The 22,055-nt window shown below is 38.6% G+C and overlaps 1 protein-coding gene across 1 annotated transcript in view; it reads left to right on the top strand.

Moving 5' to 3' along the window:
* The window catches only part of RTTN (rotatin), a 163,796-nt gene that overhangs the window by 81,812 nt on the left and 59,929 nt on the right, over positions 1 to 22,055 (top strand). Inside the window, exons 27-30 of the mRNA XM_075270736.1 lie at positions 3,131 to 3,275; positions 5,311 to 5,465; positions 15,956 to 16,175; positions 18,605 to 18,733. Of these exons, the coding sequence (XP_075126837.1) occupies positions 3,131 to 3,275; positions 5,311 to 5,465; positions 15,956 to 16,175; positions 18,605 to 18,733 (649 nt within the window). The remainder of the gene's footprint in view (positions 1 to 3,130; positions 3,276 to 5,310; positions 5,466 to 15,955; positions 16,176 to 18,604; positions 18,734 to 22,055) is intronic.

Below are 22,055 nucleotides of genomic sequence, written 5' to 3'. Positions count from 1 at the left end.
ATATTCGTGAACTTGAGGAAAATCCCTCTTCTGTGACATCCATTTGCACTGTCCTGTCCTGTCAGTGTCTATGAGCCAGAGAGTGATGAAAAGTACGAGCTACTGTTGAGGCAGAATCCGCATCACCATGCATTACAAGGCTGCCCAGTAATTTAAATGTGTGCCAAAAATACTTTTTTGGCCATTCCCTTAACCCCTTAAAGTTTAAAAGGATCTTAATAACTAGACAATTTTGTAATTTTGTGTCATTTTTTGCATCTTCATATTTTAGCTGCTGTAAATGTAGAAGTAGCACTTTTTTTCAGCACTTTTTTAAGGTTACATGTAAATGACGCTAGGTTCACACCAGCGTTCGGCTTTCCGTTTCTCTGGTCCGTTTGAGGCAAGGAAACCTAAGCCGCTTAAAAAGTGGTTACTTACGGACCCCATAGACTATAATGTGGTCCATCGGGTTTGTGGAAAAATGCAGAGAGAAAAGTCCTCCTTGCAAGATTTTTCTTTCTGCATTTTTAAAATGGAATGTGAAACGAAATTCCTGAGCGCTCAACAAGTGCAAATGTGAACATACCCTTACCTTGTAGAAAAATATTCCTTCAGCACAAGAGGTCTATAGTAAAACTTGACTTTTATTGGAAAAATATAAAAAATAGGTACCAGACATAGGAAAAAAAAAGATGTAGAAAAACTTACATTGCCATGAGTAAGGGACGGATGTCCCGAAACGCGTAGGCTTGTCTGTCTTCAACCATACATGCATACTTGGAATTGACCATGTAAGTTTTTCTACATCTTTTTTTTCCCTATGTCTGGTACCTATTTTTTATATTTTTCCAATAAAAGTCAAGTTTTACTATAGACCTCTTGTGCTGAAGGAATATTTTTCTACTGGGTTCTTGCATTGTTCCACCCCAGCCGGGGGTGTATTTTTTCGTGCACTCTTGGTCTAGCTGATTCTCTTCAAGATTTATGGTGAGCTGTGGACTGTGTTTTTTCTTATACCCTTACCTTACCTTTATTTATTTTATTTGTATTACAAATATAGAAAGTCATTTATCTTTGTATTTTTGTAGTATTGTTTCACATTGAACAACATGATCAATTAATTCTTCAGGTTATTAGTCATTGGGGCACCTAATACCTGCTGGTTATATATTTTACATAATGCACTTTATATCACATTATTTTGTTCTTCTTTTTTAAGCTGAATATTTTTGTTTTTATTTTATGTATGTAGGTTATTTTATCCTAATGTATGTGCCATAGCATATGTTATGCGAGGTGATCACAATAAATGTTTCATGCTGACTTTTTTGTCTTCTTTTAGATATTCAGTGTTTACATCTTTTAGATCTGAGTCCTGATCTATCATGTATTTATATAGTGAAGGAAATAAGTATTTGATCCCTTGCGGATTCTGTAAGTTTGCCCACTGACAAAGACATGAACAGTCTATAATGTTAAGGAGAGGTTAATTTTAACAGTGAGGGGTAGAATATCAAAAATAAAATCCAGAAAATCACATTGTATAAGATTTATAAATTTAATTGCATTTTGCATTGAGAAATAAGTATTGTATACCTCTGGCAAACAAAACTTAATACTTGGTGGCAAAACTCCTGTTGGCACGCACAGCAGTCAGACATTTTTTGTAGCTGATGGTGAGGGCTGCGCACACGTCAGGAGGAATTTTGGTCCAATCCTATTTGCAGATCATCTCTGAATCATTAAGATTTTGAGTCTGTCACTTTGCAACTCAGAGCATTAGTTCCCTGCATAAGTTTTTTATCGGATTAAGGTCTGGAGACTGGTTAGGCCACTGCATGACCTTAATGTGCTTCTTTTTGAGCCACTCCTTTGTTGCGCTGGCTGTTTTGAGTCATTGTCCTGCTGGAAGACCCAGTCACAACCCATTTTGAATGTCCAGGCGGAGGGAAGGAGGTTGTCACTCAGGAGTTTACGGTACATGGCTCCATCCATTCTCCCATTGAACTGGTGAAGTAGTCCTGTGCCCTTTGTAGAGAAACGCCCCCAAAACTTAATGTTTCCACCTCCATGCTTGACAGTGGAGACAGTGTTCTTTGGGTCATAGGCAGCATTTCTCTGCCTCTAAACACGGCAAGTTGAGTTAATGCCAAAGAGCTCAATTTTTGTCTCATATGACCAATCTGGATGATTCTGAGAGTGATTGGGAGAAAGTGCTGTGGTCACATGAGACAAAAATTGAGCTATTTGGCATTAATTCAACTCGCCGTGTTTGGGTCCTAGGCAGCATTTCTCTTTTTCCAAAGAACACCGTACCCACTGTCAAGCATGGAGGTGGAAACATTATGTTTTGGGGGTGTTTCACTGCTAAGGGCACAAGACTACTTCACCAAATCAATGGGAATGGATGGAGCCATGTACCGTAAAATCCTGAGTGATAACCTCCTTCCCTCTGCCAGGACATTAAAAATGGGTCGTGGTTGGGTCTTCCAGCAGGGTAATGACCCAAAACAGTCCGTGCAACAAAGGAGTGGCTCAGAAAGAAGCACATTAAGGTCATGGAGTGGCCTACCAGTCTCCAAACCTTAATCCCATAGAAAACTTATGCAGGGAACTAAAGCTCTGAGTTGAAAAGCCACAGCCTCAAAATCTTAATGATTTAGAGATGATCTGCTAAGAGGATTGGACCAAAATTCCTCCTGACATGGGCACAATCCTCATCATAAGCTACAAAAAACATCTGACTGCTGTGCACACCAACAGTGTTTTGCCACCAAGTATTAAGTCTTGTTTGCCAGAGGGATCAAATACTTATGTGTCTCTACAAAATGCAAATACATTTATAAAATGTATACAATGTGATTTTCTGGATTTTATTTTTGATAGTCTATTTATCACTGTATATATATATATATATATATATATATATATATATATATATATATATATATATATAGGGAATAAGTATTTATATCACTATTGCAAAAAAATATTTGTTTATCTGTCTTCAATATCTCTATTAATCTACATAAACAAACCCAAACATTGTTTTTCATTATGTACATAAATGCAGGTTTTATTTTGCCGTCAAAGTTTCCTTTGCCCCAAGCAGAAGAAAGGTTAATGTTTGTTCTTTTTTCCTCTGTAGGTTTTTGCTGGTTCAACCAGCATGTGCTGAAGATGAAAAGCTACTGGCAGATGTGATAAGTTTCCTAAACAAGATCCTGAGAGAACAGAGTAGAAGCTCAGACTCGCAGGATCTCCAATGGATACTAGAGATGCTACTTAAACAAGTAAGAACAGTACCTTAGAGTATTGCAATTGCCACTTCTGACAGATGATACAGCATTAACATCCATGGCCAATAAAGATAATTTAGCTGTAAAGAGTATACATTTATTTTGTTCACCTGCCAATGGAATTCTGATGGGAGCACTGAATCTGTCTCACACAATGCTCCAGGTCTCAATAAAACAGCAAATACTGCAGCAGGAGTGACATTGTATGATAATCAGAAAACATTATTATTTGCTTGCCGGCTCACTGAGCCATTCATCCTGAGTATTCTTACTGCTCTTATTCTTCCTTGTGTTTATGGACTAATGCAGGACTGGGAAATTGGACTTTTGTCGTAGCTGCTTACATTCGCTGTGTCTCTCATCTAAATATTACTGACTCATTGTCTGCTCCTGTTTCTAAAGGTTAAAGTCAGGTTAGCAATGCATTTTATGACCACTTAAGGAAGCATTTACAATATATCTCTTGTGAAGTGACTTGAGTGGCATTTAATTTAATACTGCTTTCACCTCACCTTGCGGACGTTGCAGTAAGATAGAAGTATACTGCATGAGACGTCTGCAGGAACAGTCCCCCTGCAGTGCTAACCCTAAGCACTGTACGCTTGGCAAGCCTGTTGGGGAAAGAAAGCTGCATGTTGCTTATTGGAATACAGCCGGCTGCAGTGCTCATTCTCTTTCAGTAACAAATGGGTTATTTCTATTTAAAGGGGCTGTTTAGGAATAAAAATACAGTATATGTTTTTTATTTTTTCTCTCCTGAATTGGTGCCATCTCTGTTCAAGGGCTTTGACCAGTATTGCAAGCTTAGACCCTTTCACTTGAATGGGGATAGGCTTCAATTTAAGTCCAAGGACATGGCAAGGTGGGGAGCGGTGACATCACCTATTGTCTGTTGTGTATCACAGCATGGGTATTACCTTTCATTATTGTCCTGTCTGTGATGATAATGAGGTATTTGCTAAGAAGTGATCTCTACAGAACAGGAAGCGTCACCCTATTGTGAAACCTAGACAGTGTGAAACTGTTATTATTTAACTTAGATGACATGGCAGATTGCACAAAAAAAACCCATTACAAGTATGTAAGTGGGTACCCTCTTCGAAGATTCTGAGCAACATGTAATAGTATTGTCCAAACAGTAGATGTCCTGATGTCAATGTGGATGCTCTAGTGGTCACCCACCAGTATGTGTCTACAGGATGCCATTGATCACATGCTGTACTTACTAATAGTCCGCACCGACCAGTCCTGTGCCTATAGAGCACATAAGTGCTGGCAATCTACAAACAAAGACCAGCGGCAACAACCAAAGCATCTGAACAAGATGGCATCTAGATGATGTATTGACAAGTATGGTTTTATGTTTGTATTTTTTAAGACATTTACTCCTTCTTTCTTGTTTTTTTTGAATATTGTATTTTACTACAGTTCAATTTAAAGCAAAACCCCTGATAGAGTCTCTAACAACATTTGGGGGATATCTAGAGTTTTACATTTCTGGATTCTCAAGTTTAGTACTGGTCCACGAGAACACGTCAGCAGTGTAGTAAAAAAAACCCCCACCATATCAAATAAAAAAAGTCAAGCCTCCTCTTTGTAACCGTGCTCTCTCCCTTCAGTATGTAATGAAGGTATAGAAGGTGATAGATCTAATTAATGATGTATTGCCTTCTAGCCGATGATGAATTTATTGCGGCACTTACAGCTCTGCAGGCATTTTACAGATTTGGCTGCCGGATTGATATTTTCCTTTATGCAGAGTAATTTGCTTAACGTTATCGATGTTATTACATTGTTATAAAAATGTGAAAAATATAAGCATATGTGTTTCTCTTTTATGGTTACATCACGGATTTGGTAATTTGCGGGAACAGGTTGCAAATGTCACCTTGTTATTCACCGTTCTGTGCCATTAATTTTATTTGCTTGTATAAAGACCACTGATGTCAATCACAACTTTCCACCATTACGTAATACTTGGGCGAGTGTATCACCAAGGCACACAGTTAATTTTAATGTTACTTTTTAGAGTCCAAGTCCACTACTAGATCTAATCGTCCAGAAAGAGCAAACGGCCAAAAAGGACTTGGATGATACACAAGCAGCTGTGAGGCAGCATCTGCAGAAAGAGCTGATGGTGTTTTTTAACACGCTAATGCTCTGTTTAACTTCAGTTACTGATCGGTAAGTGCCAACTTGCATTTTAAATCCAGATTTTGAGTACGCCGGATTAGTCACGCAGGGCTTTAAGGACATTTGACTTTTGTGTTGATTTATGAACCATTAAGATTGGAACATTTTCTTTTGCTTACTTGTTTGTTTTTCGCCAAGCAGTAAATTAAGAAGTGTTCCTTTTATGTGTGAGTTTAGTGAACCTTACATCTTGGTTTTTTAATCCTTATATACCAATTATGAGGCTTGAAAATATAATGATGCTCATTAGTCCGAGTAAATATGAAGCCACTCTCTTCTGCCTGATCTAGGCTTCTTCTACCATTCACTTACATCAGCCCACGCCTCTTCATAGTCATTTTCTCCTGGAAAAATGACTATCCCAGAATTGTGGCAAAACTAGCACTTTTTGCAGCATAACTGCAGTATGTGAATTTATCCTATTTTTTTAATTATTTATTTATTTTAAAATCTTTGGTGAAGATTTTAAAATGCCAACGTTCCACTTATTTCTCAAAGCAATTGTTTTTTTTTTTTCAGCTAGATCAGTTTTTTCTTGTTTTATTTATGTTAAAAAATATCACTGAATATATTCTATCTATCTATCTATCCATCCATCCATCCATCCATCCATCCATCCATCCATCCATTTTACAGTTTCCAAATATGTCTCTGCTATTTAGCTCTGAAGCTCTCTCTCCATGTAAATTACTACTTAATTCATATGCAAATAGAAGACAAGCTTTTAGGGGAATGCTTCAGCTTGCCCAGGCTTCGGCTTAAGCTCTAGATTCCTGTCCAAAACACTTTTGCACTCATTTGGATATGAATACAACAGTGATTTACATAAAAATTGGGGCTCCAAAGCTGAATTTTTGACATATTTGGAAATTAGCATCGCCTCTGCAATTTACTGTAATTAGACTTATAATCAATTTATTACTCACTGGTCGCCTTCTTGGTTTTAACTGGAAAAGTGACTAGTCAGAGTTGCAGAGCAGCTTGCAACGAAACCTACCTATTGATTTTGGGGGGGGGGAAGTCCCCTTACTCCATATTTTATAGTAAAATTATTAAACATTCATATTTGTTAAAAAAAACTCACACCAGCCAATCCAAAGACTATTTCAGAAGCAAGAGCGATCCATCAGCATATAACTGTTTTGGATTTCTTGCCCCTTGTCAGTGTAAAGTATGGTACTGGTTGAATGGATAATAGACACAGCTTTGGAGAAGCGGGATCAATCATTCTACCCTGTTTTACTGTGGTTTCGGTCAGGACCGGTTCACATCTGCGTTCGGTATTCCATTTACGGAGTCCACTTAGGGACCCCCCCCCCCCCCCCCCCAAATGGAATACTGAATGCATTAAAAAGCATTAAAAGTACTTCAAGCGGTACTTTTCTCTCCGTGATTCATGCGGACACTGCGGAAAACACACAGACCACATTATAGTTTGTTTCATGGCTCACTGCTTTTTAATGCGTTCCATGTTACGTTTAGGGGGTCCCCAAGTGGACTCCCTGAGCGGAATACCGAACACAGACTTGAACCAGGCCTCAGAATGAACAACATTGAAACTACAATAGATGGCTGCACACTGACCCACCCTATTGAATGGCGCCAGTTTTTTGCAGGCTGATTTTTGTCATTATAACTAAGTGATAAAATGCATATAATTGTATGTAGGCATGGGGCTTTGTTGTTTGTTTGTTTTTTTGTTTGTTTTTTATACACAAAGAAGATAATGGCTGTTAATATGCTGAATAATATTTTCTTTATGGTTACATAAATGTTATTCAGGTGCTGTTATTTGAAGTTTTCCTGCTGTACGCTTGCTTTGTATTGCAGATAAACTAACCCATGTAGCATAATGCAGTTTTTAGCTTTTCTAATCATTACATTATTCATAATTCAGTACACATTGCTAGTTCTGTATGAGAAGATAAAAGGCAAAAACTTTATTAGGAAAGAAGAACTAATTGTTGGTTATTACACTGTGAAATAATTAATCCTCTTAACTTTAATAGTTGAATGCATGCTGCTAAGGAGTCGAAGACATATCTGTTTCCGCAGTGCAATATTGGCTAACAGCAAATTTAATGATAAAATGGCCTCACTCGGATGCCGGCTGTTCTCGTTTTCACTTCATTCTTAATAAGATTTTTCATGGTTGATATGTTTTCTAATAGTAATTAACCTTTAATGAATGCTGTACAAAAAAATTAAGTTCTATCTATCCACACAGAACCTAAAAGGTTCATTACCCCCTTTTCTGCCTTCTATTTGGGATCCTAGATATTGAATGGAAAGTAAAGTATACCACTTACATTGATGTCAGCAGATGTCCGGCTTTGTTTTAAGCCTAATTCACACGGGGACGGAGTAGCATATTTTGGTCCTGATTTTGACGCGGGAAGTCCCGCTCTGGAGTAGGCCCAAAATGAATGGGCCTAGTCCGGAGGGTGCTGCTGCAAATCTGCCTGAAAAAAAGGGCAGTTCGCTTCTTTTGCATTTTGCCGCTCACAGAAAAAAGGTCGCTAGCGTTCTCCATAGACCACCATTGTGAGGGGGCGGATTATGACGTGAATTCCGCGCCATAATCCGCCCCTTCTGTGTCCGTGTAAATTAGCCCTTAGACTGTTGCACTTTGAAGGCAACACATTCTGGCCTTCCTCCTACCTGACCTAGGAAGTATTATGAATTCACATTATTATTTATATATGTAGTGTCCAAACAAACAGAAGATCAAATAATGTTGTTCAAAAATAATATTTTTTGTGAAAAAATATCGGGAAGAATTTACTAAGACTGGCACATCCTACGTTGGTCTTAATAAAGGCCCTAAGTGGCACGAAGCGCAATTGAAGAGGCTCCAGGCTCTTAAAAATCGGATGCATGCGCATGTTCCAGAATGAAATCTACACCAGTCAGGGACCGGCATAGATTTCCTAATAACTCACACCAATGTTCTGCTATGAGTTATAATAAGCATGTGAGGCCGAGGCATCCCTGGACCTACCTCTCCACTCTTCTCCCCGCTTCACCCATATTCGCTAGAACATGCAATATGCTACAGTCCTATGAAAAAGTTTGGGCACCCCTATTAATCTTAATCATTTTTTGTTCTAAATATTTTGGTGTTTGCAACAGCCATTTCAGTTTGATATATCTAATAACTGATGGACACAGTAATATTTCAGGATTGAAATGAGGTTTATTGTACTAACAGAAAATGTGCAATATGCATTAAACCAAAATTTGACCGGTGCAAAAGTATGGGCACCCTTATAATTTTATTGATTTGAATACTCCTAACTACTTTTTACTGACTTACTGAAGCACAAAATTGGTTTTGTAACCTCAGTGAGCTTTGAACTTCATAGCCAGATGTATCCAATCATAAGAAAAGGTATTTAAGGTGGCCAATTGCAAGTTGATCTCCTATTTGAATCTCCTCTGAAGAGTGGCATCATGGGCTACTCAAAACAACTCTCAAATGATCTGAAAACAAAGATTGTTCAACATAGTTGTTCAGGGGAAGGATACAAAAAGTTGTCTCAGAGATTTAACCTGTCAGTTTCCACTGTGAGGAACATAGTAAGGAAATGGAAGACCACAGGGACAGTTCTTGTTAAGCCCAGAAGTGGCAGGCCAAGAAAAATATCAGAAAGGCAGAGAAGAAGAATGGTGAGAACAGTCAAGGACAATCCACAGACCACCTCCAAAGAGCTGCAGCATCATCTTGCTGCAGATGGTGTCACTGTGCATCGGTCAACTATACAGCGCACTTTGCACAAATAGAAGCTGTATGGGAGAGTGATGAGAAAGAAGCCGTTTCTGCACGTACGCCACAAATAGAGTTGCCTGAGGTATGAAAAAGCACATTTGGACAAGCCAGCTTCATTTTGGAAACAAAAATTGAGTTGTTTGGTTATAAAAAAAGGCGTTATGCATGGCGTCCAAAAAGAAACAGCATTCCAAGAAAAACACATGCTACCCACTGTAAAATTTGGTGGAGGTTCCATCATGCTTTGGGGCTGTGTGGCCAATGCCGGCATCGGGAATCTTGTTAAAGTTGAGAGTCACATGGATTCCACTCAGTATCAGCAGATTCTTGAGAATAATGTTCAAGAATCAGTGACGAAGTTGAAGTTACGCCGGGGATGGATATTTCAGCAAGACAATGATCCAAAACACCGCTCCAAATCGACTCAGGCATTCATGCAGAGGAACAATTACAATGTTCTGGAATGGCCATCCCAGTCCCCAGACCTGAATATCATTGAACATCTGTGGGATGATTTGAAGCGGGCTGTCCATGCTCGGCGACCATCTAACTTAACTGAACTTAAATTGTTTGTCCAAAATACCTTTATCCAGGATCCAGGAACTGATTAAAAGCTACAGGAAGTGACTAGAGGCTGTTATCTTTGCAAAAGGAGGATCTACTAAATATTAATGTCACTTTTCTGTTGAGGTGCCCATACTTTTGCACCGGTCAAATTTTGGTTTAATGCATATTGCACATTTTCTGTTAGTACAATAAACCTCATTTCAATCCTGAAATATTACTGTGTCCATCAGTTATTAGATATATCAAACTGAAATGGCTGTTATAAACACCAAAATATTTAGAACTGAAAATGATTAAGATTAATAGGGGTGCCCAAACTTTTTCATAGGACTGTATAAATAGGAATGAGTGCGTTGAAGTAGTGAAATAATTCTAAAATTGAACAACATGCAATAAACAGCGCCAAACTTGTACAATGAAGAGCATGGACTAAAATACCATGGTATAGTATAAAGGCGTGTTACATTATACACAAATGTTAAAGTCTGAAATATAATTTGGCATATGGTTAATGGTGGAGAAAAGCAGTCTAAACCGGTTAGAAAGCTTCGTAACAAACAAAAACAGCATACGGTATATAAGATACCAAGTATAATTTCTGAATATAGTGTCCATATATACATACTCTATAAACCCTACAATATTTTTTATTTTTATATCTATATCGAAGATAAAAAAAAATAATAAAAAAAAGATAGATATATATATGTAAATAAAACACACACACACACACACACACACACACATATATATATATATATATATATATATATATATATATATATATATATATATATATATATATATGAAGAGCTCAACGGAAAAATGGCCTAAGTCCAAAAATCAATATTGTGAGAAAAACGAAATTTAAAGTTTTAGCCTAAAGCAAACGGGCATTATTGTGGAATATATCTATCCAATGTAATCAGCTAATGAACACCGTTAATCCTAATCATAAATTGTATTATTTATTAAAAAAAATTGCAGCTTCATGTATAAATATTATTTATTTAATATTATTAATTAATTACTACTATTATTAAACGATGAAGAATAATAATTACCTGCCTCCCTTTTCGGCGCTAAATATGTGCAAAAGTCGATTTAGAGCCTTTTAAACAATAAGACAAAGTTTTTACACTAATATAAACAACAGACCGGAAGTCACGATTTCAATGAAAAAATGACCAACGAGAGTGAAGTAAGTAAGTTTGTATTGGACTTAGGCCATTATTCCATTGAATGTAAATTCTTCTGCATTGAAATATATGGACTTAGGTCATTAATCCTAGGTACCTAGTAAACCCAATGCATAGAACGAGGTACAAAGAAGCTTTCTAGGTAATAATTTGAAATATGACAAAATGTGGACTTAGGCCATTTTTCTGTTGAGCTCTTCATATATATATATATATATATATATATATATATATATATATATTTTTGAAATTTTTTTGTAAAATGTCAGTTTAATAATCCAGTAAAAGCAGCCGACTGGTAAGACTATTTGATTCAGCCAGTGTGTCAGCCTGCCAGATTTCATCCCATTTTCTCCTTTCGTTTTTCCACCTCCACTTATTGCCAAATTGGACATTAAATCTGGCATTTGATCAACAGGATCAGCCCATCTGTTGCAGTCATAAAGAATTTCTACCTCAGATGGTGTATAGGGAGCTTGTTGTATATTGTTCTGTCACTGGGGGAACATGTCACTGGTTTAAGGTCACTGGAAAGGTTCTTCTAAAACCTATAATTCTTTTACACTCTGTGAGGCTTTGTACAGAATAGACTAACGTATGACACCAATGTAATTTATGCTTTATAACAGACATTACAATTTGGCGGCTGCTTTGTTTGCTGCCAAGGAATGGTCTGGAATACAGATCTCTGTACATCATTAAACAGATGTGTTTCCATCTCCGTGTATCGGCTTCACGTTAGCCTTGCATCAAGATGTGGACGTTAATTTAACAGTAAAATGACTACTGGTTTGATGTACAGGTTTGTGATTTATATCTGTTTGCTACAACCCCTTGTTTTCTTGATGTCTGAAGGCTTGTTATGTTATGTGCTGTAGATTTTCAGAAATGCTGCACTTGTGTTTACTGGTCAGTGACAAGCTGACAGGACATGACTGTATAGCGACTTTTAATTTTCTGATATTATATGTGTTATGCTTGAAAATTCTTTTCTGGTATCATACATTAATAGCATATATAGTAAAAGTCCTAGGAAACAATGACAGAATGACACTTGTCTGTCCCAAAATAATGGGTAAAATCTTCTGAAAGAATGAGCGCTCTGTCTCTTATACTTATACCTTATTTATTTGCTCACTTAACAACCATTTATAGCGATGTCTTCTACTGGTATATAAAGGTATCAGGAGTAAAATATTTGGGTACAGACAATTAAAGTGGTTTTGCAGAGCTTGTATATTTATGACCTACCCTTAGGATAGTTCATCAATATGTGATTGCTGGAGGCTCAACACCCAGGACCCACACAGATCAGCTGAAAAAAAGCTGAGGCCTCATCCATTTGCCAATGACTTTCCATTTCAATGAATGGGTATGAGCTGTAATAGTAAACAAGTCCCTACACAATATACAGTACTGTGCCTCTGTACTGTAGAGGCCACAACGCTCATCCAAACTCAGGTGTTGGACAACCTCTAATCACATAATGATGACCTAAGTCCCAAAAAAACCCTTTAATTCCTATAATGCTTTATTATATTTTAGGGGGATTCTTTTCAAACGTTGTTCTCTGCATAGGGCCCCAAAGTGCAACTGACACATATCTGCTAAATAATATACATTGTGTAGCCAGTGTACACGTCCAATGTCAACTGAAAATGACTAACTAAAGCATAGGGTTAAGGGGATATCGTCACTCTTTAGGGAGAGACCACCATTTAGGTTTGTGGAGACTTATTAAGCCATTTGCGCTCCACTTGTGCAAAGGAACATGGGAAGAATACGCAAATCTGTCTTCCATGATGTAGTTAGGAAGACAGTGCCTCAGTCATGCAGCCCAATAGAGGGCACTCTCTGAGGATATACAAATCTGCCTTCCGCAACAAAGGCCTCTTGGAAGGCATGATGTTAAAGGGAGCACCCTCTATTGGGCTGCATGACTGAGGCACTGTCTTCCTAACTACATCATGGAAGACAGATTTGCATATTCTTCCCATGTAGTGAAAACATAGCAAACTTAGTTTCTCAATCATCTGCCAATACTACAATGAGGATGATGACTACCATTATTAGAGCATTGGTCCGATAGGATCAGTACGGAGAATGCAGTAACAAGTGTTTGCTTCTACTGAAGGGGTTAGTAAACGTTACACAGTTCACATTTAAATGAAAAGCAATGGGGTGTCCAAGTGATACAAAGTCCTCTAGATCAACAGACCTGAACACAAGTCTTTGCTATAGCTCAGCAATTCCCTAGTATGCTATAGTAATTCAACATTTTTTTTCTAAACCTGACTTCTTTTAAAAGACAGCATGGAGCACAGCTTGCCACCCGCATGATGATATGTGCCATCGGGGGTCTCAGAAGTTGGCACTACAGTGATAAAAGACATAGAGCACTCTGACCAAAAGTATAAAAAACACAATACTTGGATGTATATTGATATTAAATGAACTCTAGACAGGTTGTGTACCTTGCAATTGTTGGGTAGGATTAGAGATGAGCGAACACTGTTCGATCGAATAGATATTCGATCGAATATCAGGGCGTTCAAGGTGTTTGATTCCAATCGAATACCACGAGACAAACGCACTAAAAATTCGTATCCCCTCCCACCTTCTCTGGCGCTTTTTTTGCACCAATAACTGCGCAAGGGAGGTGAGACAGGAGCTACGACAATGGAGGCATCGGAAAAAGTAATTAGCTGGCTATATCAGGTGACCTCCAATTTATACGAATGGTGGATTTAACATTCGGTTAATTTGAGACTGAACTAAACAAGAATAGATGTGCAGGCAGGGTTAGCTAGGGATTACCTTTTTTAGGTGGGAATGTTACTCACCCAGCTCTTTGGGGCTCTATCTGGTTGGGATCCCTGTCAGCTTGCGATATGCGGGACTTTTTCCCATAGGAATGCATTGACCAGCGTTGATTGGCCGAATGCCATACAGAGTACAGCATTCGGCCAATCAACGCTGGTTCTGCCGGAGGCTCGTCTGTGAGGAGGCGAGTCTAAGATCGGACCAGAATGGAGACTGCTGGGGACCAATCTTAGACTCCGCTTCCTCCGGCAGAACCAGCGTTGATTGGCCGAATGCTGTACTCTGTATGGCATTCGGCCAAACAACGCTGGTCAATGCATTCCTATGCCGAGATGTAGCAATGTTGGCCGTGTGCTCAGCTCGTCTACTCCGGAGATGAGCCGAGCTGAGTGCACGGCCAGCACTGCTACACCGGAGATGTGAACCCTGCTGCACAGTGACTTGGGCATGTTAGATGCCCCCAGGCATGCTTCCCCTTCTGTCCCAGTTGCATTCCAGGGTGTTGACATCATTTCCTGGGGTGTCATAGTGGACTTGGTGACTCTACTGAGTTGAAGAGTGGGATTCCCTGAAATAAGCATTTAAGCATTTTTTCCCCATAGACTATAATAGGGTTCGATATTCGTTCGAATAGTCAAATATTGAGTGGCTATTCGAAATGAATATCGAATATTTTACTGTTCGTTCATCTCTAGGTAGGATGCCACTTTCTGTAAAATATATTGTATAGCTTAAAGAGGTTTTCCAGCTTCCAAAAATTATCTGAAAACATAGCCACAGTAGTGATAAATCCTCACCGTTCCCTTGTGCAGCCTTTTCTTGGCTTTATTTTATTTCAGACTCCTTGTATCACTGCTATTTACATGCAGTGAATCTACGTTTCCCATGATGCATCTGTCTGCTCTCTCCCCTCCACAGATAATTAAAGGGGTATTCCAAACTCTCCTGTTCACCACCTTGCAGGCTGTATGCTCTGTTCACTTCCTGGTTTTCTCTGTGAATTGGTGGGCGGGGTTTCACTTGCTATCTCACAGACAAAGCCAGCTCTGCTATCTCTCTTCATAGCAGTACATGTTTGTAGTCAGTAATGAGGGATGGTTGTAAATAAATTAGCACAGTATCACTGACAGATGCACAATATGAAGCTGATGTAGTAGAGCTGGATTTGATAGGTGATGAGAATCCCAAACTTACAGGATCACGAGTCTGCATATACTCACTTTTAGGTCTGTGTTTAATGGACTCCCTGTCTCAACCCTTATCAGCAATAGTCAATTAGCCGACTGATAACTGGAAAAGAGAGATAAACATCTCAGAAATACAAGCCCAGTCTGAGCACTCAGCTCCCCCTCCCCTACTGAGAGCAGAGAGCTACGTCACTTGTTCTGAGCGGAGAGATAAAGAGCTCTGAAATGCAAGCACCGAGCACTCAGCCCCCCCTCCCCTCCCTGAGAGCAGGGAGCTACATCACTTGTCCTGGGCAGAGAGATAAGATCATACCCAGGTCCGTGGTTATGGAAACACTGTGTAAACAATGAAGGACATCTCAATAAATTAGAATATCAAAAATGTATTTATTTTTTTTTTTTTTTTTAGTAATTCAATTGAAAAAGTAAAACACATAGATTGTATTGAGTCATTACAAACAGAGTGAACTTTTCAAGTCTTTATTTCTCTTAATTGTTGTTGATTATGGCTTACAGCCATTACAGTCATTATCTCAGAAAATTAGAATAATTAACCCAAAACAGCTGCAAAGACTTCCTAAGTGTTTAAAAAGGTTCCTTAGTCTAGTTCAGTAGGCGACACAATCATGGGGAAGACTGCTGACTTGACAGATGTCCTGAAGGCAGTCATTACCACATGCCACAAAGAGGGTAAGCCACAAAAGGCCATTGCTGAAGAAGCTGGCTGTTCACACAGTGCTGTATCAAAGCATATTAATGGAAAGTTGAGTAGAAGAAGATGCACAAGCAACTGGGATAACCGCAGCCTTGATTGGATTGTTAAGAAAAGGCCATTCAAAAATTTGGGGGAGATTAAATAAAATTTAAGTCTAAATGTAGACAACCTGTTTAAATAACCAGTGATATCACTGCATATCCTGTCCTTTTTTTCCACAGAAAGTGTTTTGCTCTTGCCAGCTCCTTCCGGACACAACTTTCCTTGCAGTTGATTCACAGTTTGAAAGTGTCTGGTGCTCCTCATTTTTATGGACTTCCTTCACTGGCAAGAACTCTGAAAGGACTAGTACATGTGACATCAATGCCAGGTTGGAGCTTACATTGTCCATCATCTGAGCCGATGACAATCTGTGTGAAGGCATTGACCAGTCTTCTTGAGGTATGGCAGTATAAATGTATGACTTCAATGATCATTACACCACAGACACTCCGGCAGATTTGCTATTATTGTGACTTGACCATAGTGTAACATAGAACAAAATGTGGGGCGTTTTGGTGCATCTAGTTTGAGTTATTTTGCGGTTGTAGCTTTGTGGTAAAAGGGAGTGGTTGAAGTACATCAAAATTTTGGCAAAATGTTTTGGCTCAAAGTAATCCAACTAATAGCTGTTATAAATTTAGACTAGACTGTGTTAAGATTTGTCATCCAGCATCAGCCGCTGTAATAAATATGGCATATTTTTAGGCTGTGTCATCTAAGATGACACGGTTTAGGTATTTTATGTGCACCGCTGTATTTACTGATATGAGTCAATGTGGCTGCACATAGACATTAATAGAACATGTTTAGAGCTTTTCTCAAAGCTTCAAGATTATTCATTTACCATATATTGTAAGTGTGTAGGAATGGGCAAACATATCAGTGTGGTTTCCTTACTTTTCTATTGGTTATTGTTTTATAAAATGTGAATGCATATAAATCATTTATGTTGCTTCTACCATAGTGGACAATGAAATATTAAAAAACAAACCTTCTTATTCTGTAACTTCTCCTTTATATAAGGGTCCTGTTAAAATGTCTTATCAAATTTAACTAATGGATGTACCTAGTATATGTTACCTATGGAGACTCCATGTTTTAAAGGGCCTCTATCATTGGGAAAAGTCATTTTTAACTAAACATATACTTGCATAGCCTTTAGAAAGGCTATTCCACACATACCTTTTGTATGTTAATTACCTCAGTTGTTTTTGAATGAGCCCGCTTTTATCTATATTCTAGTTAGCCTCCAGCGAGCACTGTCTGCTATGTGTGTGAGATCAGGGAGATGAATCATCATCATCATCAGCCTCTCTGCTCTCATACACACAAAGCAGACAGTACTCGCTGAGACTTCTGGGGTGTTCGCTGGAGGCTAATTAGCATATCAATAAAAACGGGATTATTCAAAACTACTGAGGGGATTAACATATAAAAGGTTTGTGTGGAATACCCTTTCTAAAGGCTATGCAAGTCTGTTAATTTAAAAATGACTTTTCCTAGTGATAGAGCCCCTTTAAAAGAAGGAATAACTAAAGTGTTTCCTAAACAACTAAAGGGGGTTATAGTGGGGTGGTGTATGCTAGCTATTGTATAGTTCCAAACTACTAGTTTACTGGGTTATTCAGTGACCTTGAAATGGAGTCTATAATTCAGAAAACAGATTTTGAGCTAAGCATATTCCTGAATAGCCTTTAAAAAGGCTATTCAGATGCCTCCTCCAGTTCTTCCAAAGACACCCCCCCCCCCTGTTTTTAGTAAAAATCGGTAAAACTATATACTAATGAGGCTCTCCGAGCACCCTGGGCATTCCCCTGGGCCAGCGAGCACCTCCTGCATCATACCTCTGTAACACCCCGCCGTGGCTTGTGCTCCGTTATGCCCTCCTGCTCCGCACTTGCTGTACCACCTATATCCTCTGTTGTTTTGCTTCTGGCGGTTGAAATTCCATGCATGTGTAGTAATGCTCCGTTCTGAGCGCTATTGCACATGCCCGAGCCCCATTTTCTTGTAGAGAACTGCACGACCGTACTGCACATGCACAGCACGCTCTTGTACTTCTCAGGGGAACTGAGCTCCGTATGTTTAGTAGCGAGACAACAGAGGATATAGGCAGTACAGCAAGTGTGGAGGAGGAGGGCATAACGGAGCACAAACCACGGAGGGGTGTTACAGAGGTATGACGCAGGGGTGCTTGGTGAGCCTCATTAGCATAGTTTTTACAGTGTTTTTTTTTTTTTTTTTTTATTAAAAATGGGTGGGAGGGTGTCTTTGGAAGAACTGAGGGCAACACCTGTATAGCATTTTTAAAGGCTATTCAGGCATATGCTTAGCTCAAAAGCCATTTTCTGAATGACAGAGTCCCTTTACAGTGATTGTCTCATGAAAATGGTCATCATAACATAGGACTTCCTGTCTATATATTAGATAGCAGAACTGCAATGTGCCAGTATCTCCTGCCCTGACTAAATTAAGACTGTGCATCTAAATGGCCGCCATGTTGTACTATGAATTTTCTTCAAGAGAAATGCCTGGCTGCCTGTGACTTTCCCTGCTAAACTCAGCTCTTTGCTGGGGATGCCAGGCGGGTGACACAAGGTGATCAGGTAATGTCTTAGGATGTTGCACCTTGAATGTGACATCTCCTTTAAACAAGGCAGTTAGCTTTATTAATAACTTGTATCCAAATTATATTGTCACTGACCTCATTACCCATCATGGCTATAGCGTATACCCAGGAATACATAGTGGCATTGTGCCATTTTATTTTATGCTGTGATGACTCTGAAAACTCGAGCTACCATGAAATTGTTTTCCTCTGTTATCAGATCATCTCATCTTTTTATGTCGAATGGGGAGGAAATGCTCTTTCCTATATGGGGAAAGGTGTCACAAAGAGCACAGTATTGTGCTTGCTTCACTTATCCCACGAGATGACAGCTGAAGCCAGGAACACGGTAAGAGAAGGGAATTATACTCCGTGGGATGTGGGATATGTGGTAAGAATTATACCTGTGAAGTGGCAGACATGTAAGAATGGATTTTCTTGTTAGTCTTGTCTCTTTGATGTGAAGTTTGTGTTTTGCTACAGAATTTTCTTCTTACTACAGAGAAAGTTTCTGTTCCTTTAAACTATGACTACTATGCTAACTGACCAATAAAAAGATATGTAAATGTGTGTATGTATGTGTGTGTGTGTGTGTGTGTGTGTGTGTGTGTGTGTGTGTGTATATATATATATATATGTATATGTATATATATATATATATATATATATATAATCTTCTGTATGTATATTTATATAGTGTGTATATTCATTTATACACACATATATATATATATGTTTTTTTTTTCTGAGCACTGGAAAAGGATGTTTGTTGACAACAATGCTTCAGTGCTTGGTTTACTAAAATATATTCATCCTTTAAAATCCCTTTTCTACCTATCTGATTATGTGCAGATGGCTGTTTGAAACTGTATCTCCTTTGAGGCACTGAAGCAAAATACCAATTAATTCCTCCTTATGGCGTACTTTTGCTTTTTTAATGTTCTACAGCTTTGTTTTGTTCCTTATTTCTTTGGATTTGTTCTCTATTTTCCTAGTAAATATTGTCTAGGTAGCCATGTTTAAAAAATAAATTTTTACATAATGCATCTGTACTGGTTCATGTGCAGTTCACTAGTTCAGTAGGTGCTAAATGTTAAAGGGGTTTTCTGATTTCTAAGATTGATGGCCTATCCTTAGGATGTTGGGTCTGCAGACCACTGGTACCTAGGCAGCGTATTGAAATCAATTGCTAATTATTGCAGTACTTACACTTGCTGCAGATACAATATTGATGGCTTATCCTAAGGACAGGTCATCAATCTTAGAAGCTGGATAACCCTCTTAAGGGGTGTTCACACTACTGTTGGTGTCCGCTCAGCAGTGTGCGTGGCTATTGTCCGTACAAGATTTTAGCAGCGGACACTAGCTGAACTGTCAGAAGTCTGTTAAAATTTCCATTAATTTCAATGGGATTTTATCTCGTGTCTGTTTGTGTCCTTTAGCGTCCATTAGTGTCCGTTTACACCCATGTCCATTTTTTTCCTACATGTAGGACTTTTCTGTCCATTAGAAAAAAAATTCAATTTTTTTTTTTTTATACAATGAAGTCTATGGGAAATGGATATATAACGGACAGTAACCGGTAGCCCATCAGTTAGTGTCTGTTTTTTTTCCGTTATGATAGGTGTCCGGGTTTTTTTTTTTTTTTTTTTTAAACTGACACTTTCATAACGAAATCCAACAGTAGTGTGAACCCTACCTTAAAGTTCTAGTGACACAAACTATACAAACTTTTTAAAAAAATTCTTATATCCATCACACAAGCTGCATTAAAATCAGTTAATCATAGTTGGGCTACATACGTGATTGCTTTTTAGACGGTCCGTTTGAGAGATCCTGTTTTTGCCCATTTTCAGGGATCCTTCAATAGACTCAAATTAGTGAGAGGTCTGTGAAAACGGGTGTTTAAAAAAAAAAAAAAAAAAAAATAGAGCCAAATGCAATAGTTTTTATACAACGTCTAGTAGAATACAAGCATTGTTGGTCATGAACGTGAAATTTCCGGATTCTACCAAAATAAAAATTAATTTATAAATTAAAAGCCGGATAATTGCATTAGAGGAGTCTGAGATCTTGGACCTTCACTAATTTCATGAATGAAATCCTTACTTCAACCCTTTTGACACTGTTCAGAGACAAAACACATCTGTGGTGGTTTGAGATTACATACCTTACCGACATGATGACACATCTCATGTGACACATCAGAGGATCATAAATTGATATCTTCTTTCCCCATCTCTACGTAAGGGGTTTTCTTGATCGGAAACAACTCCTCTCAGAATGTAGGTTCCCCTCCTGACAAAGTCATATATTTGCCTACGGGGCTGGGGGAACAAATCACACCCAGTAAGACGTTTTCTAAAGAAACTGTAGTATTACATATCAGCCATTCAGATAAGTGGCGGTTTTTGTAATACATGGATGGCTAGAGTCCTCCAGAATGGACATGTCCTCCATTCAGGCTCCTCATTATGACATCCATACGTCTGAATATAGACAGTGATTATCTTCATTAGACTACTCCTTTGCATTTTATTTTACATGAATGTATTGTTAATAAGATTTTCCTGAGCAATATAGAATATTATAGACCTATTCTTGGGGTATCACATCAATATTAAATTAGGTAGGATTCAATTTCTGGCAGCCCTTTCCATCAGCTGCCTAATGGGATTGTGGTTCTCCAGTGGGTGCCATGTTACCTTCATTATTTACCATGCACAACGTCATACATATTGTAGTAGCTGTTAGTGAAGCTCAATCTCATTTACTTAAAAGGTTATCAGCATTATAGTCCCCTTTAAAGGGATTCTCTCATTGGCTATAGAGATTTTTAACTAAGCATATATTTGCATAGCCTTTAGAAAGGCTATTCCAGGCATACCTTTCATTCATTGATCAGTGCTGCTGTTTTTGAATGAGACCACTTTTATTGATATGCAAATTATCCAGCATGGAGCACCTGAAGTCTATTATGTTCCCTGAGCACCGCTCGTGTCTTCAGCCTTCCCTGGCTATCACCTCCCCCTTCTTTGCAAATGATCGTGGCTACATACTAATGTCGTGGGGGGAACAGGGAAAACCATAGATTTCTGTACAATCAGCTTATTGATTTATCTGACACCTTTGATGAAATCACGGTTTACTTATGACAACAGAGAAATGCGTTAGTGTTTATTTTAGATAGGTGCTCTGAGTTTAGTGAGTACCTAGGAATTAGGTCTGCAAATATACTAGCGTCCATTCACACGGAGGAAAGTGGCACTTTATTTGGCGCTGAATTTTCTGCGCAGAAAACAAGCCTCCCATTGATTTCAATGGGTTCTGCTAGCTTTTTTTTCCACTAGCGGAATTTTCTACGTTGAAAAAAAAAGCCTCCCATTGATTTCAATGAGTTCTGCTAGCTTTTTTTTCCGCTAGCGGAAAATTCTGCTAGTTGAAAAAAAAAAAAAAAAAAGGTAGCAGCACCCATTGAACTCAATGGGAGGCTTTTAAGGGCTCGTTCACATCTGCGCCCGATCTCCATTCTGCAGGTTTCCGTTTCCTGCACAAAACAGAGGCAGGAGATGGAAACCTGCAGGACTCTTTCATACCCACTCATTTGAATGGGTTTGAAAGATGTGCGGCGGTGAGCGTTTTATGCTCTCCGCCGCGAAACGGTTTTTTTT

This window comes from Leptodactylus fuscus, chromosome 4 (genome assembly GCF_031893055.1).
Source record: "Leptodactylus fuscus isolate aLepFus1 chromosome 4, aLepFus1.hap2, whole genome shotgun sequence".
In the NCBI taxonomy this organism is placed as follows: domain Eukaryota; kingdom Metazoa; phylum Chordata; class Amphibia; order Anura; family Leptodactylidae; genus Leptodactylus; species Leptodactylus fuscus.
Note: the sequence above shows the minus strand (reverse complement) of the source record. Positions and strands in the feature narration are given on the sequence as shown.